The 17,588-nt window shown below is 42.2% G+C and overlaps 1 protein-coding gene across 10 annotated transcripts in view; it reads left to right on the top strand.

Moving 5' to 3' along the window:
- The window catches only part of Arhgef12 (Rho guanine nucleotide exchange factor (GEF) 12), a 141,877-nt gene that overhangs the window by 107,509 nt on the left and 16,780 nt on the right, over window positions 1-17,588 (top strand). For all 10 annotated transcript variants that reach the window (NM_001359232.1, NM_027144.2, XM_017313565.2 and 7 more), the window contains 9 exons: window positions 424-636; window positions 5,089-5,221; window positions 5,639-5,674; window positions 6,182-6,336; window positions 8,089-8,235; window positions 9,165-9,250; window positions 11,623-11,748; window positions 13,722-13,836; window positions 16,162-16,262. In NM_001359232.1, coding sequence (NP_001346161.1) covers window positions 424-636; window positions 5,089-5,221; window positions 5,639-5,674; window positions 6,182-6,336; window positions 8,089-8,235; window positions 9,165-9,250; window positions 11,623-11,748; window positions 13,722-13,836; window positions 16,162-16,262 — 1,112 coding nt within the window. The remainder of the gene's footprint in view (window positions 1-423; window positions 637-5,088; window positions 5,222-5,638; window positions 5,675-6,181; window positions 6,337-8,088; window positions 8,236-9,164; window positions 9,251-11,622; window positions 11,749-13,721; window positions 13,837-16,161; window positions 16,263-17,588) is intronic.

Below are 17,588 nucleotides of genomic sequence, written 5' to 3'. Positions count from 1 at the left end.
GCCAGGCAGAGGCAATCTGCGAAGAAGGAGAAGATGGACTTAGATTCGGGCTGTCCAGAGCCATGTGAGGATGCATAAGGTAGCAGAGGATGACCCGAAAGAATCTGATGTGAGCAAGAGTAAGGAGGAGGGCAGTCTTTGGTACAGCGGAGATATTGTGAATATATAGGGAAAGGTGGAGAGGGATAACACTCACAGATAGAGGCTGCATCTTTAATTTTTCAGGAGATAAAACTGTCTCCCAGCATTCCCTCTGCCTCCACGGCCACTGCTCTTGCCAGCTTCTCCTTCTATGTTCTTTCTTCTGCTCCATCCCTCTTAACTTTCCTTATCTGCTCTCTCCTTCCTTACCCCAACCCCATTTATTTCCCTCCTGTACAGCCGCTCTGCAACACATGCTTCTGACCATTGCTTTCTGTTCAGTTGGCAGGGCCATGGAGATACAGAAGTCACGCCACCCGAAGCACTTATCCACTCCCTCGTCTGTGAGTCCTGAGCCTCAGGACCCTGCCAAGTTGCGCCAGAGTGGAGTAGCCAATGAAGGAACAGACACTGGATACCTGCCCGCCAGTTCCATGTCCTCTGCCACCTCAGGGACTGCTCTTTCCCAAGAGGGAGGGAGAGAGAATGATACAGGTGAGTCATTCATTAGAGTAAACAGTGGAAAAATGGAAGATTTTAATTACAAATGAATCCCAGTTTAGTTTGATTTAAATATTGTAGTATTCTACAGTTCACAATAGAAATATGTTGAATGATAGTTTTTTATTTTCCTAAAAATCAAAACTCCAAACCACTGCCTGAACTCTTGAGGTGTTAACTATACACAGATGCCGGCCATTTGAAGCTTATAAGATGCACGAGGAAAGTCACAAAACTAAAAATCTACATTGGAGCCCCTGGGTAAGGTGATAGAGCCAGAGTCACCTTCAAGAGCCAGAAGCAGAGGGATCAAAGGTTCAAGGCCATCCAGGCACACACAGGGAGACTGTTCATAAATAAGAAGAGAAGACCCAACACCAGTAGTTGGAAAATTTTTTTCATTCCGGGAAAGAAAGATAAGGGGGATTGAGGAAACTGGCTAGTTGTTATTGGCAAATAAATCTTCTGTTTTCTAAAGGAAGCAGAGTTGAGACTTTAAAAACACACACACACACACACACACACACACACACACACACACACACTTGATGCAGACTTACGGGACGGATAGAGAAGAAGGCTGCTCAGAAAGGAAGGCGCACTGAGCACAGGGTGCCTTGAGCTGTGTCGCCTCGCTGATCAGATGGATCCTCTACCACGTGAGATCCAGGACCAAACGCAGGCCATCAGGGTGGCAGCAAACACCTTTCTTTCATCATGGCAGGCCCCAGATAAACTTTAAAGAAAATCTGTAAATTTGAGACCCTGAAGATTTTTTTCTTTTACATTGATGATAATTCAGTAACAAGAAGAGGTCAAATATTTGAATCATAGCTATTTCCACACAGTAGGAAAGGGAAAAAAATGAAAGAAAGCCAGGTCAGCTATACAGTTTTTCATCCTTAAATATGAACATCATTCCTCATTCCTGGAAACATTTGCTTCTTAAAGTTAAGGCATGAGGCAACACACAGCTCCATACAGTTAGACAATGACATAGAAAAGCCACCCCTAGAGGAACAGCTTAATTTTGATAATGCATAAGAACTTTAAAATTGCCTCTAAAGTGATATACTTGGGAACATTAAAGAAACAGTGTAGAGTAGGACCTTATAAGAATATTTCAGAGATAAACTTTAAAAGTTAAATATAGTAGAGTAATTATTGTTATTAATTGCTGTGTGAAAATCACTCCAGGTTTAGTGGCATAACACAGAGAGTATTCTCATGTTTTTGTAGCTGTTTGTCTAAGTGGTTCTAACATGAGGCCTCTCGGGACAGTAGGGAACACCCTCCTCCATACTAGATAACTCAGATGAGGCCTCAGCCCAGAGCCCCGGGGCTCTTTCAGGAGTTGCTCCAGTGTTCCAGGATGCTATAGCTGACTCCTTAGAGTGATCTAAAGGAGGGAGTGAGGACAGAGTTCTGCTGTCACCTCAGCCAGTGAGAGGCAAGCCACCAAGTCATCCATACTTCAGGGGACACAGATTCCTGAAGGAGAATTAAAAGTTTATGAACATGTTTTTAAACCACTGCAGTTGCCGGTATTTAACAGGCTGTTTGTGTGTAGAATCCCTGAAAGTAGTGTTTTCCAGTGCATGTAAGAATTAAAAACAAGAACAACAACACTGCAACAGAGCCCCAGAAATATTGGGGACTCATGAGCGAGATCCTGTCTCGTCTTCAGAGTCAGCAGAGACGGTGGGGAAGGGGCAGAGAAAGTAGTGAGGGTTCCCAGAGGCAGCAATAACATCCACGTTGACTTAGAAACGGTGAGGAGAACCAACTACTGTTACCTAATTGATGAGGAAATCCTGGCAACTTGAGAGCAAGAAAATGAGAATTGTTTATCTATTGCTCCTTGGAACACTGAATAGTGGAGTAGAAAAGAACACGACTTTCGGGTCTCTGCAAGAAAATGGCTTTTACTTTAAATTGTGCATGTTGAATTGTCTGTCAAAAAGGAAGAATGAATAAAGACGTTTTCAGACATGTAATAATGTAAAGTTTGAAACTCCTCACCCCTTGAACCGTGTTTGAGGTTATACTTCTGCACACTGAGGAGAAAGTGAAAGTAAGTCCCGGGGTGCAGGACACCGCACAGAAGAGCAGCACACGCAGTGACGGTGCCACAGGCCACACAGCCGTGGCTCCAGACTGGAGCATAGCGAGTCAGGAGCAAGAAGAGAGCTGGGGGTCGGGAAGGTGGTTTACATCAAGTTCCTAAGGACAGAGTTAGGGACTTGAGAGTGGGACCCATCTCTAGCCTGGTGTTGCTGGGGAGATACCGGGTCCTTAGAGCTCACCAGCCAGCCAGTCCAGCCGAGAGACCCTGTCTCAAAAACAGAAGGTGGGGAGCTATCAAGGAAGACATCCTATGTTGTTCTGCAGTCTCTCCACACAAGTAACATGGAAACACTCACTCATACCTACATGACACACACAAAAGTGGAGGAGTTTTAAGCAATTGGTAGTATGAGGAACCAGAAAAAAATTGAGATATGATAAAATTATATTACTTTACCAATAAAGGAAAAGATTTAGGAGTACAAAGAAAAACAGTTGTTTAAGAAAATAAGTCGTTTTTGAAACATGAAGCAGACTAAATGCTGTGGCACATGTGTCTACTCCCAGAAACTGGGACATGGGTCACAAGTTGCAGGCCACTTTGGGTTACATATTGACACCCTATGTCAATAACAAAATGAAGGCTGGTAAGCTGACTCAGCAGGGAAGGGGCTTGCCACCAATCCTGACCACCTGAACTGGTGTCCTGGACCCCCACGTGGCTGACTGCAAAACAGGTGCTGCAAAGTGTCGTCCAACTTGTCCTTGCTTATCTTGCACATACTTGCACACGTGTGTGCGCATAAACACACACACGCACACACACAAATGTAAAAAATGTTTTTATTTAAAAAAAAAAAACAAGTGGGCTGTTCATGAAGCAGCTGATTGAGTGCAACTTTAGTGTAATAAACACCGTGTTTTAAATGGACACGGAGTTGCATAAATGGGGGCAGTAAGAAAGAAAATATTCAAACAAGCATACTTCTTAACCCGGCAGCAACAGTATGCATATGAGCTGAAGGTTGTATTTGACAATATGTATATGGCCATAGTAATGAAAACATATTGGATTGGGTTTCAGGCATTTAGAGTCATCCTGCTAGGTAAGATATCAAGTAGATATTTCACTGAGACCACAGATCAGAAAGGTAAGAAGAGTAGGAGAAGGAAATATGGATGGACATGAAATCCCTAGCCTGACATACAAGAGAGTTCAGGTTCTCCTTGATGGAGTCAAACAGATCCACATTGGGATTTCTGTATTGCCTCATAAACCTACCAGTAATGCCATAGCTCTCAGGCATTGTGGGGCCAGAGCGTGAGCAGAATCCCTAGAGAAAGGATATAGATTGTAAACTAAAAGTGTTATTTGGAATTGGTCCACTCTAACTGCTGCCATTAGAAATGAGAAAGGAGGGGGCAGGAGGAGGCTGCTGCTCATTCCGAGACATGATGCTTGTCCTGCCTTTTTAAAAAATTAATTTTCATAGTTTCATTTATGGACACTATGCATATTGACCCTCTGACTAAAAACCTTTCTGCCTCCTGTCTCCGATCACCATGTCTGTCTTCGTGTTTAGTCATTTTTTGTGACTCACTGATAATCAGGGCCATCTGTGTGACCTTGGGTTTAGAGCTATCTTTGCAACCCAGGGGCCTCAGCAGAGAATAGACAACTAAAGACACCTCTCCCCAAATCTATGCACAGGCAGCAGTTCAGAGGCAGAGGGCATGTATGGAATTCAGGGAACTTGTAGCTTCATTCAGGGGCCAGACTCAGGCTGTCAGGCTTGTATGCAAGCACCTAACCAGCCGCACCACCCTGATTTTCTTGTCAGGCATGGTGGTATATGCTTTTTTTTTTTTTTTTTTGGTTTTTGGAGACAGGGTGTCTCTGTGTAGCCCTGGCTGTCCTGGAACTCACTTTGTAGACCAGGCTGGCCTCGAACTCAGAAATCCGCCTGCCTCTGCCTCCCGAGTGCTGGGATTAAAGGCATGTGCCACCACGCCCGGCTGTGGTGTATGCTTTTAATCCCATCTCTCAGGATGTAGAAGCTGGCAAATCTCTGGGAATTTAAGGTCAGCCACAGGCTACATAGTTATCTGGAAAAGAGAAGAGAAGAGGGGAGGGGAGGGGAGGGGAGGGGAGGGGAGGGGAGGGGAGGGGAGAGAAGAGAAGAGAAGAGTTGAGTTTTCCCCATTGTTCTTTAGTGCATTGGAGAGTTTTATATACTAAATTTTTTATCCTAACTAGCCTATTGAAATAGAATGTGGCTATGATTTAGGAAAAAGTTTTGGGAATTAATCAGGTTTTTTGGTTATTGCTATTGCTGTTTTATTTTAAACAGTTAGTGACTCCGACTTTTATCATTTTAGGAACAAAACAAGTGGGAGAAGCATCGGCGCCTGGAGACTGCTTGGACAGCACACCTCGAGTCCCCACTACTGTTTTCGACTTCCCTCCTCCTCTATTAGATCAAGTGCAGGAGGAGGAGTGTGAAGTAGAGAGGTAATTCATAGAGCTTTGTGCATTGCTTACGTTCTTTGACCTATCACTTTTAATATATAGCAGCACTTTCTTTTATAATGTTTTATAGAAGTCTGGTTGGTAGTAAATAATAAATCCTACTGACATTTTTTCATTATGTTAAATGGCTTTTGTATCTTGGGTATATCTATCTTTCTTTTTTGTTTTTTATTTGTTGTTGGTTTTGTTTTTTTGAGACAGGGTTTCTTTGTGTAGCCCTGGCTATGCTGGAACTTGCTCTGTAGACCAGGCTGGGCTCAAACTGCCAAGCTCAAAATCCACCTGCCTCTGCCTCCTGAGTGCTGGGATTAAAGGCATGCGCTGCCACTGTCCGTCTGGGTCTGTCTTTCTTGGTCTCCATTTTACTCTCTTGTGATTCCTTATTCTCTACTGTTTTAGGGTGGCAGAACATGGGACCCCAAAACCCTTTCGGAAGTAAGTGAATCTTAAGTAGCTTTCATTTAAATAGTGCTTCTCCCCTATAAAGTCCTAATTGTAAAGGAAAGAAACCCTATTCGTAGTCTGAGTATTAAGGTAAGCCCAGAGTACTCGAGGGCCACAAACAAGTGTACATCCAGGAGGAAGCCATTTCCTAGGAGAGGAGTCTTGGGCTCAGTGCTGAATCAGATGCAGAAGTCTACCTGGTTTACAATAAGCACATCCTCATGAGGTTGGGGTGATAGCACAGCTGTTAAAAATGTGAAGACCTCAGTTCAGATGGTGAATGCCCAGGTGAGAAGCCAGACATGACAAGACCGTCAAAAGGAATAAAGCGAAGGGCAGTCAAGAAAGACCCCCGAAGCCAACCTAGCCTCCATATGCACGTGCACATGTATACTTACATGCGTGCATCCATACACACATGAACATACACAGAAGATTCGTGAGTCTGTCATCCACCTGAAGCCCTCAACAGGATTTCCCATTTGTTTGTTTTATTAGGTTTGACAGCATCGCCTTTGGAGAAAGTCAGAGTGAGGATGAGCAGTTTGAAAATGACCTGGAGACAGATCCACCCAACTGGCAGCAGCTTGTTAGCAGAGAAGTGTTACTGGGACTGAAACCTTCTGAGATCAAAAGACAGGAAGTGATTAATGGTAAGTTTAATCAATTGTTGTTGGCTGTATAGATGGAGATTTACCAGATGAAGCAAATCTTTCAGCCTTGGGATTTGCTTTTGAAGAATAGAAAATTACTGGCCTCTTGTGAAAACATGAATTTTTTACCTCGGAGCCCACCCCCTCCCATCTAGAGATTGTTCCCAGAACACTCCTAAACTTTTCACCCCAAAACTCCTCACCCTAAAGTTCGAACCCTCCCAACTAAAAACTGTTCCAAGAACATTTTTGAGATAAAGGCCTCCTAGAACAACCTCAAAATGAACCAGGTACTCCTTAGTTACGTAGGTTCCTTGATAGGACATGACTCCTTAGTTACGTAGATTCCTTTGGCAGAACTCCCTAGTGATGTAAACTTGTACTTTCCCTGCCCAGTTCTCCCCCTTTGAGTTTTACTATATAAGCCTGTAAAAAATTTTTGCTGACCGTCGAGACTCCTCTACCCTGTGCTAAGGTGTATGAGTTTCGACCCCAGAGCTCTGTGTGCTTCCATGTTGCTGCTTTATTTCGACCCCAGAGCTCTGGTCTGTGTGCTTTCATGTTGCTGCCTTATTAAATCTTGCCTTCTACATTTTATGTATGGTCTCAGTGTCTTCTTGGGTACGCGGCTGTCCCGGGACTTGAGTGTCTGAGTGAGGGTCTCCCCTCGAGGGTCTTTCACTTTCTTTTCTATTGGCCTTTTGTTTTAAACAAAGACAGAATTAAACTAGATAGGTTATTTTCAAGCCTTTCCATGGAAACGGTACAAGTAATGGTACAATTTGTGTTTAGGTTTCAGGCGACTGAAGATCCATAACATTATATATGGAATTCAAAAAAAGTCAGTGGGACGCTTTAAGGTTATGTTGTAGACATAGATTATCAAGAATGAGCTAAATTTAAGGAGACTAGCTGAGCAACAGGCAGTGTGAAATGAGAGCACAGGTAGGACTTAGGTCACCCATGTACAGGTCACAGACCATTATCGAGGGGGGTCAAAGCAGGAGCTCAGTACAGTCAGTCCCATCACACCTACTGCGGAGCGGAGAGAGTGAGGCTTCTATGCCCTTCCTCTGTGCGCATCAAGCCTTCTCCTGCTCTATATGGCCCCAGACCGCTGCCTAGGGAATAGTGCTGCCCATGATGTGCTGGGTCCTACAGTCAGTCTGTTAACAGGACAGCCCCTCCCCAGTATGCCCACACACCAACCTGTTACAGGCGTTTACTCAACTGAGACTCTTTCCCCAGGTGATTCTAAGTTGTGGCAAGTTGACATCACAGTTCCCCTAACGTGTACGTAACAAGTATGTGACATAGATGCTGTATCCTCTGCTATCACTATGGCTTGATTTCAATAAATATCTTCTTTTTGATGACAATGAGATTTAGTAAAGTTACAGAATGACTCCAGAAATGAGGTTTTATGGGCCAATATAGAAAATTTAATCTACTGTTACTTCAGAAGAGTGCTTAAGGCTATCTGTTATTAGATTTTACTGTATTCTGGTGTTATAAGTTCATATTGTAAATGAGTTTGGGAGTATCTGTTAATTAACTTCCTAATATACTTCTGAATGATACTTTTCATTATTCTGCTGCATAGGAAATTTCATGAATCAGTTTGGTTCTTAGAGACATACCATCCTTTCTAAACACTAAATTTATTACATAATACATTTGCTACCTAATGGTCCCATGGAATGAGTCTAAATAAAGCAACATTCTGTACCTCCTTTTCCCTCCTCTGCCTAGAATTGTTCTACACTGAGAGAGCTCATGTCCGGACACTGAAGGTTCTTGACCAAGTATTCTATCAGCGAGTGTCCAGAGAAGGGATTCTATCACCTTCAGAACTACGCAAGATTTTTTCAAACTTGGAAGATATCCTTCAACTTCATGGTAAGCAAAGTTGGCTTGTGACCGTTGTGTCTACATTTCTAGTAGAGAGAAGACTGTGTAAAAGCACCTTTACGACACATTACAGATAGGAGAGTACCTAACCAAGTTTATTGAGGATCTAGCAAAGAAAGATGATTGGATCTTTGACTAAATATTTTTCCTATAATTTTATACCAGTCTTACTTTTTGTATACAAGTGGCCTTTTATATACATATGGGCTTTTCTGATCTAAAGTTAGTACTTAAAGTGAAAAACATGAATAATGAAAATTACCCTTGATAATATCCTATCAGTTACTATATGTATGTGTGTAGTTTAAAATGTATATTGCATATAATAATCTGCATGTAAATATATTTTATAAATAGTAAAATTAAATTATGGTTAGATAATTTCCAGCAAGTTCCGCTGTTTGTGCTTAGGGCACGTTTTCTGTGCCCGGCCCCAGCTGACTCACCTGGACTCAGAGGGAGTGTAAGATGTCCTTGTTGCCGTACCCCACTGTCTACAGAATTAGACCTTAATTCTCAGTCTTTCTTGGTCAAAGGAATTAGTGGTTTGTCAAACAAAGCCATTCTTTTTTGTGGCAGTTTCAGGTTTCATTGGCATGCAGCGGTTCTTTACATCCAGAGTCTTTCTGAGCTGGGCTACACAGTGAGACCTTGAGGGTGAATCCATATTCAGTGTAGCCACACTATAGGCAGTGTGCTAGTTCCTAACAACAGAGTTTAAAATGGTAGGATCTGTGTCCGGGAAGAGCTTTGGGGATCTAGCTGTGTATGTGCTGTGTGTAGATTACATTAATGGAGATTGGGAGCAGCTGTGCTACTCTGAAAACTTAAGAAGTAGTTAACTGATTTGTACTACCAGTAGTTCGATTTAAAATAAGTCTGGACTTAACCTTTTTTTTTTCTTTTTCCTCCCTTAGTTGGGTTGAATGAGCAAATGAAAGCTGTCCGAAAAAGGAATGAAACTTCTGTTATTGATCATATTGGGGAAGATCTGCTCATCTGGGTAAGGAAACTGAGAATGTCTTTTAATTATTTTTATAGACATTTGATCAGATTCTGGGGTAAGTAATAAATGTGTCCAGATGAAACACATCCATGGTGCAGAGCTAATGTGCAAAGGTGGAAAGGGTTCCGAGTATTCTTTTATTGTGTAGTTTGTTTTAATCAGTATGCAATCAGACTCAGTGCTCCATCTCATTGAGATGCAGGTACACTGGTTCCTTCTCTTAAAGGAGAAAGAGTACTGCATCCTGTCGGTTTAGGTGACATAGAATGCCTACCATCTTCTGTTGTTCAGATCTTAAACGTGTACTGTATAATATTAGGTAATTATACTGCATAAGTGTCAGTAGTGAAAACGACTTAAACTTATTTCCAGTCTAAGGAAAGAATCCAGAGGCTGTAGTAACTGCAGCTTCTGCCTGTCTTTCAGTCTCACTGTCTGTCTGTACAGATTTATTTTGTTGTGTTTATGTTATTGTTTTGCCTGTGTGTATGTGTGTGAACCACATGTTGTGGCTCATGCCCACAGAAGTGAGAAGAAGGCATCCAATCCAGTTTGGATTCCCTGGAACTGTAGCTATCGGCTGTTGGGAACTGAGCCTAAGGCATCTACAAGAGCCACAAGTGCTCTTACTCAGCCGGCTTTCCAGCCCCTGATTGTCAACTTATATTGAATAAAACTTTATAGTTCTAGAGACGGTGGCGTGTAAGACACATAGCTTCTGCTGTCACACAGTGTATGGTGGGAAAAACTGTGGGAGTTTGATTGTTTTGTTTTAGACAGAGTCTCTGCAGTTAGACTCCCCCAGATCTGGCTGCCTCTGCTCCCAAGTGCTGAATTGAGAGGTGTGGGGCAGAAAAGAGAGAAGAGAGAATGTGTAGAGAATTTTTCCCAGTCTTGTCCCTAGGTGACTGCAGAACTGCTAGGATCCCAGCATCTCATAAACCCAGCTGTTCCTCATGTTCCTAGTGCCTGAGGGATGACCTGCCCTTGACTTTGCCAGTCTCATCCTTCAGCATTTATTTTTTCAGTGCTAGTGATTGAATTCAGGGCCTTGTGGGTCTGACACAAGTGTTCAACCACTGAATCATGTTCTTAGCCTAAGCATCCTGTCTGTAAGAGAATAAAAGTACAAACTTTGACCAACCAGCTAGAATACTGTGTTATATAATGTACTTGATGATAATAGTTCATCTATAGATATGCTACAAAAGAATATTTTACAGAATGTCTTCTTATATGATAGACATTTAGAAATGTGGAATATTGTACGGAAAACCCTCTTAACTAAGTACAGAGCACTTGTTTGCAAGTGTGAAACTGTCAGGAAAGCTAGCTTCGAAGTTGTATGTGTGACACCCACACTCAGGACACAGGCAGGATGGCTGGGAGTGTGCGGTCAGCCTGGATAATCTAGTGCAGTCGTTCTTAGCCTGTAGGTCATGCAGGTCATCCTTTGGGGAATGGACTGACCCTTTTGCAGAGGTTGCCTAAGACCATCAGAAAACACAGATATGTACATTACAATTCATAACAGTAGCAAGATTACAGTTATGTAGTAGTAATGAAGATAATTTTATGGTTGGGGGTCACCACAACAGGAGGAACTGTATTAAAGGGTTGAAGCATTAGGAAGGTTGAGAACCACTCTAAAACAAAAATAAACAAAATAGAGATTATAGTATACAACAAAAAAGATTCTTTTGACTGGTAAGACTGCCTTATAAGCAAAGCAGTCGTTAAGCATTTCACTGAGAACCTTCAAGTTAGGGTATGAGTAAACCTACAGATTAATTATTACAAACAAATTTACAGGGGTAAGATACTTCTAAGAGGCATAATATATATATGCATATATAATATATATTTGCAAAAGAGATTTACAAGTTCATGGCTCTATGCCTAGGCTTCCTTTAGCCCTGGCACAGGTGACACAGAGGGGAATTTTCCTTCTGCTTCCACTTGGCTTGTGATTGTAGTACATTTCCTAATGAGTAGGAAGGAAAGCCCCTAACACGTGGATTTCCCTGTAGAACAGTAGGCGAGTTCTTATAAAGGAGTCAGAGTCTATGAGAATGAAATAAGAATCAGTCTCCAGGCATTTTGTGTTGCATACTCCCCAGATGTCAACCTTTCTAATTTGGAAGCAGTGTAGACTGAAAGGTAACACCTCCTAGGTGACTGGCATATGGCCTGTGCTGTCAGGGTGAGTCCTTAATGTAGTACATTGCTCCTGCCTCTACACACAAAGTCCCGTCTCTTGCATTTGAAAATGCTCCCTGGGATGTCGAAAGGATTGTGGCTGCCTTCATCTTACTTGGCCTCACAGATGCTCAGTGTTTCTTTCTCATTTCTCTGCGTTCTTGGCACAGTTTAGTGGACCAGGAGAGGAGAAGCTGAAACATGCTGCTGCCACATTCTGCAGTAACCAACCTTTCGCCCTGGAAATGATCAAGTCTCGCCAGAAAAAGGATTCTCGATTCCATACTTTTGTGCAAGTAAGTTAAGCAAGTTATATGATCCCATGATCCCCAACAAGTTTTGTATTAATTACAGAATAAACTTGAGGAATTCTGACTTACAGTGTTCATCTGTGTTAACATTAATATCCCCCCTCATTTATGTTTTTTATTCTATGAATATGGATGTTTTTCCTGAATATATGTTTGTGTACCAAGTATGTGCATGGTCCTGAGAGGCCATTGGATTCCCTGGGGCTGCAGTTACAGATAGATGTCAGCTGTTGCCACATGGGTGCTGGGAATTGAACCTGGCTCCTCTGGAAGAGCAGCCAATGCTCATAACCACTGAGCTGTCTCTTCAACCCCACCCAATATGTCAGCGTCTTAAAAAGGCTTTATATTGCATCTTACATTACTGGAAGGAATAAAGATGCTTTTGGAATGATGAGTAATAAAAGATACACATGAAAATTGAAGCATTTGACGTAGATATCTGTTTCCATAGCAGTTTTAATTAGGAAAACGTCATTTTCAGCATGTTCTGCAGTCTCAGCAAGCACTCTTCACTGAGCTATAGACCTAGCCCTTTTTGTAGCCTTTTGTGGTAAGGTCTTATTAAATTGCCCAGGCTTGTTGCTCTGTCTGCACCTCTTACTAGCCATGAGTTTATACAGGCCTGTGCTACTAGGCCTGAGTTGTATTCACTTATGAAAAGCATATTGTTTAAGTTTGAGGGTTTTTTTTTTTTTTTTTTTTTTTTTTTTTTTATCAGACTTGAGAGGATTGTAAAAGTGCTGGGGTAGGGATGGGAGTAGATAAGAGTCTGGAACTGTGGCCCTAGGCCGACTCCAGCCACCTGCTGTTTTATAAATAAAGTTATTTGGACACCATGCATCTGTGCCCTGTTGCTGCCTTGCTAAGCAGCAGTCACAGTTTTGTATGGCCGCAGTGTAACAGGACCCTCTCTCTCCCTTGGATTTTATCGTATGTACTCTAGAGTTGATATCCTCACCTGAAGCTTGGTTAAGCCAATGGCTGATTGATCAATTGATCGATCTTTTAATCAATTTCTCTCCTCTCCTCTCCTCTTCTCTTCTCTTCTCTTCTCTTCTCTTCTCTTCTCTTCTCTTCTCTTCTCTTCTCTTCTCTTCTCTTCTCTTCTTTCTCTTTCTTTCTTTCTTTTGTAAATGCAAAATGAGGTCCTGCTTTCTGGCTCGTTGTTGGCCAGGAACTAGTCCCAGCTCCTCGGGATACCTGTCTCATCCTGTGGCCTTTGAGCAGTGTACAGAGTGGATTTTTGCTTCTTATCCAAGCCAGTAGGAATTCTTTTCTCTGGTCCAGATTGTTTTTAAAGTTAGGGGTTGAGAGATGGCTCAGGGGTTAAGAGCACTTGCAGCTCTGGAAAAGACTAGAATTGGGGTCCCAGCCACTTCTGATTGAATCAGGCCATGCCTCCTCTTTTGATTAAATCAAAATCAAGTGATAGTAAACTAATTATAGAATAGATTCTACCCACACTCCAGGGGATGGAATCACATATACCCGAGAATGGAAATCTTTTATTTTTATTACATAAGGACACCTTAAAGGTTTGTATTTTTATTACATAACGCCATGTCCATTCATCTATCACTGCTCTTTGTTAAAACAGCAGACTCAGTTGTTTAAGAAACTGTCCCAGAGAGTCGGAAGTGTGTATTGTTACATTCTTTTAAGGCTTGTAGACCTCTGATGCATATAACCTAGCACGTCCAAACTAGAGATCCATGGTGTTTGCTTAGAGTGGTGGATAATAGGTTAGTAAATGTACTTGTAACTCTTTTTCTGTGTAGCCTTGGCTGTCCTGGAACAGAAGTAGGATTGCATGGTTTTTCTCCCTTTTTAGAAGAGCCTTTGTCTAATAATCAGGCCTCTGATGCAGTGGCATTTCTAGTAAATACATGATACACGTTTTGTAATTATTCGTCCTCATACACTTTGTTAGTTGACTTCCTCCACTTTGATTTTAGGACGCTGAGAGTAACCCCCTGTGCCGTCGTCTTCAGCTGAAGGACATCATTCCCACCCAAATGCAGAGACTCACTAAGTACCCGCTTCTTTTGGATAACATTGCCAAGTACACAGGTACAGCATTTTGGCTGAAAGAAAAGTTGGGAACTGGAGAAATGGCTTAGTGGTTAAGTGCTCTTGCTAGGACCAGAGTTGGGATTTCAGCAGCCACACTCGGTGGCTCACAACCACTATAACTCCCAACTCCATGAGATCTAACATCCTTTTTGGGCTCTGTGAGCACCCACATGCATAGATTCTTATACAGATAATGCATACATGCACTTTCTTTAAAAGAAAAAACCCAACAATATGTCCTGCTAAATAAGTAATCTTTCATAGCATTCTGATGCATAGAATTGATTTCTGCTGGTTGTATGGCAGATATTTCCTGAGAAGACACAGTGGCATTATCAGCCTGTTTGGATTGTGCCCTCTAATAGTTCAGACCCAGAGTTTGACCTATTGTGGTGCAAAGGTCACATTAAGGTCCCTGCCTGGTTTTTATTTCAGAATTGTTTTTTAAAGACAAAGTATCACAGAGCCCGGTTCATCATGAACTTCATATGTAGCTGAGGGTGGTCTTGAACCCCTGCTCTTACCTCCTAGGTCAGTGGTTCTTAACCTGTGGGTCAAGACCCCTTTGGCCCACCTCTACCTCTAAAAGTATTTACATTAGGAATCATCACAGTAACAAAATTGGAGTTATGAAGTAGCAATGAAAATAACTCTATGACTGGGGTCATCACAGTGTGAGGAACTGTATTAAAGGGTCGTGGTTTTAGGGAGGTTGAGAACTGCTGTCCTAGGTGGTGGGATTGTGGGCGTGCGCCCCCACCCCTGCATCTCGCTGCCTGTTGTTGTCAGCAAGCTTCTGCTGGAGGCAGCACACGGAGGCCATCTGTGTGTATGCTTTTTCTGAGAGCCTTTGCACTCGGCAGCAGAACTGAGTATATGGCCTACAAAGTGTCAATTGTCACCTGACCCTGTAAAAAAATTCACCCATATTTGTTTTGGCATCTCTCATTGTTTTTAAAAGGCTTTGTACTAGGTCAGAGAGATGTTTTGTGTCTATGGAAGTACTTGTAGGAAGCTGAATAAATGCATTATCATTCCAACTTTCTCATCTTGAGACAAGAAATGATTCTGAGTTTTATGCCACAAACTCCTGATTCTTACACATGACACTAGGAATGCGTATTGGGAATCCCAGACTATGGTACCTGGCATAAATGTGGCTCTACATCCTACTCTTAATGTATCTGTCCAGTGGGGCCGCTGTACTGTTTGAGATTAGTTTCCACTCGAGTCTGGCGGCTCTCTTCACTGCAGTAATGACAGAGTGTCCGTGGTTTTGGTGAGCTTCATCTTCTAGCACTGCTAGTGTTGTACTTGTTCCTTCTTTAAATGTGGTCTCAAGTGCAAACTTATTCTGGAATTCTTCAGAGTTGTTATACAAAAAAGACTGCATAAGAGGCCCAGTGGTCATAGTTATCTAAGTTATACACTGCAGGGGTAAGAGAGGGTCCTGTTTGTACAGCTTCCAGAGACCTTCCTTGTTAGTGCCTAACATTGGGGTTTTAATACAAGGCATTACTCTTGCATCTAGGGCTCTGTATTGTGCTATCTTCTTTCCTTTTTCATCCTTTTTAATACTGAGATTGATTTACAGGTTGCATGTTAGGTAAGAGCTCTTATCAATTAGCTATATTTCCAGTCCCTTAAAACAGTGTTTCGGGCTAGACAGTGCTGGCACACACCTTTAATCCCAGCACTTGGGAGGCAGAGGCAGGCATATGTGAGTTTGAAACCAGCCTGGTCTATAGAGTGAGTTCCAGGAGAGTCAAGGATACACAGAGAAACCCTATCTTGAAAATCAAAACAAATATTTTAAGACAAATATTAGCATGTAGCTAAGGCTAACTGCGAGCTTGTGATCCTCCTGCCTCAGCTTTGTAAGTAGCATGCAACTCCATAGATGGCTTTTTTTTTTTAAATGTTTTTAATGAGAATGTATGTTTTAAGTTACGATAATCAGAAGGCTGACCTGTGTAAAACTACCTGGATAGAGACTGTGCCATAGGATTTTTTGTTTGTTTGTTTTTTGTTTTTTGTTTTTTGTTTTTTTTTCCGAGACAGGGTTTCTCTGTGTAGCCCTGGCTGTCCTGGAATTCACTTTGTAGACCAGGCTGGCCTCAAACTCAGAAATCTGCCTGCCTCTGCCTCCCAAGTGCTGGGATTAAAGGCGTGTGCCACTACCGCCTGGCTGTGCCATAGGTTTTAACATGGTATAAAAATGTTAAAGGTATTCGTATATATCTTCTTATACTCATTTGAATAAAATGAAGTTGTGTGTGTACATTTTCTTTTTGCTAATTTTCTGTTTCTTCCCTATATTAGAATGGCCTCCAGAAAGGGAAAAGGTGAAGAAGGCTGCAGACCATTGTCGTCAGATCTTAAATTATGTAAATCAGGCTGTCAGGGAGGCAGAAAACAAGCAGGTAAAAAGGAAAAATAAGACACAGGATTCACTGGGGACCACTAAATGGGTACATCTGGAGTCTGAAATAACAGAGAGGATCATCGTACAACTGATAAGCAGGACATTTGTTTGAGTCAAAATGATGAGGCCCCAGGAGGAAATTTGGTGCTGTCTGTGAAATTAAATGGCCTGTGCCTGACTCGGCCCTGCGACCTGGCGGTTCTGATTGTAGTGATTTACTGGAGAGAAGTGAAGAGAAGTTATTCATGGTCATTCTAGGCTGGAAACAGCTCATGAATTCAGCAGAGAGCAGGTAAAGCAACGGTGTACTCAGAACTTAGCAGGCTGCCAGAGATGGGCGGAATGGATCTAATTAGCATTGTGACGACAGAAGAAACCAGACGCACAAGAGCGAATACACGTCATTGTAGTTGTGTGAACTTGTAAGATACTAAACCGATTTGTGATAGGAAAATAAATAAGAAAGACAATTGCCGCTGAGGACATACATAGTGTAGAGATCTAGCCAGACAGAAATACAAGGAACCTTTCTGAGACCATACTAATACTCCATGCCTTGGTAGGAGATTGAGTTGTACAAGTGTATCGTTTGTCAGAATTCATGAAAAAATACACTTAAAGTGCATGCATCTTACTGTAGGTAAAGTTTAAAAAAAAGAACAAAGGGGTCTGGCAAGATGGCTTAGCAGATGAAGGCCCCTGTTGCCAAGCTAACAACCTGGGTTCAGTCTCTAGCACCCACGTGGTGGAAGGAGAGAACTGCCTTTCCCATCAGCTTTCCCTGACCTCCACCTGAGGCCCTCCACATAAACATGCATATGCACGCACACTTACACATACGCAAAACTCTCAAAAGAAACCACTCTTTTTTTTTTTAAGATTTATTTATTTATTTACATGTACATGAATATGCCATTGCTGTCTTCAGACACACCAGAAGAGGGTACTGGATCCCATTACAGATGGTTGGGAGCCACCATGTGGTTGTTAGGAATTGAACTCAGGGCCTCTGGAAGAGCAGTCAGTGTTCTTAACCGCTGAGCCATCTCTCCAGCCCAAGAAACCACTCTTAAATATTGAACTTAATGATATGCACTCTCTAACGGTATACATGCTACAGTATTCAGTGGGGTGTGTATTTATCCAAGATTATTTAGAAATGCCTCAGAGCATAAGGCAAAACCAATTGTAGGAGGTGGAGAGACGGACAGTCTGTGATAGGCACAGTGACAAGAGCCTTTTTGTATTTATGATGAGGGGATGCTCAAACCGTTTGAAGCAGTCATTTTTAGAAATTTATCATACAGACATATCTATATAGATG

This window comes from Mus musculus, chromosome 9, assembly GCF_000001635.26.
Source record: "Mus musculus strain C57BL/6J chromosome 9, GRCm38.p6 C57BL/6J".
Taxonomy (NCBI): domain Eukaryota; kingdom Metazoa; phylum Chordata; class Mammalia; order Rodentia; family Muridae; genus Mus; species Mus musculus.
This window is presented reverse-complemented; position numbering and strand designations above follow the sequence as displayed.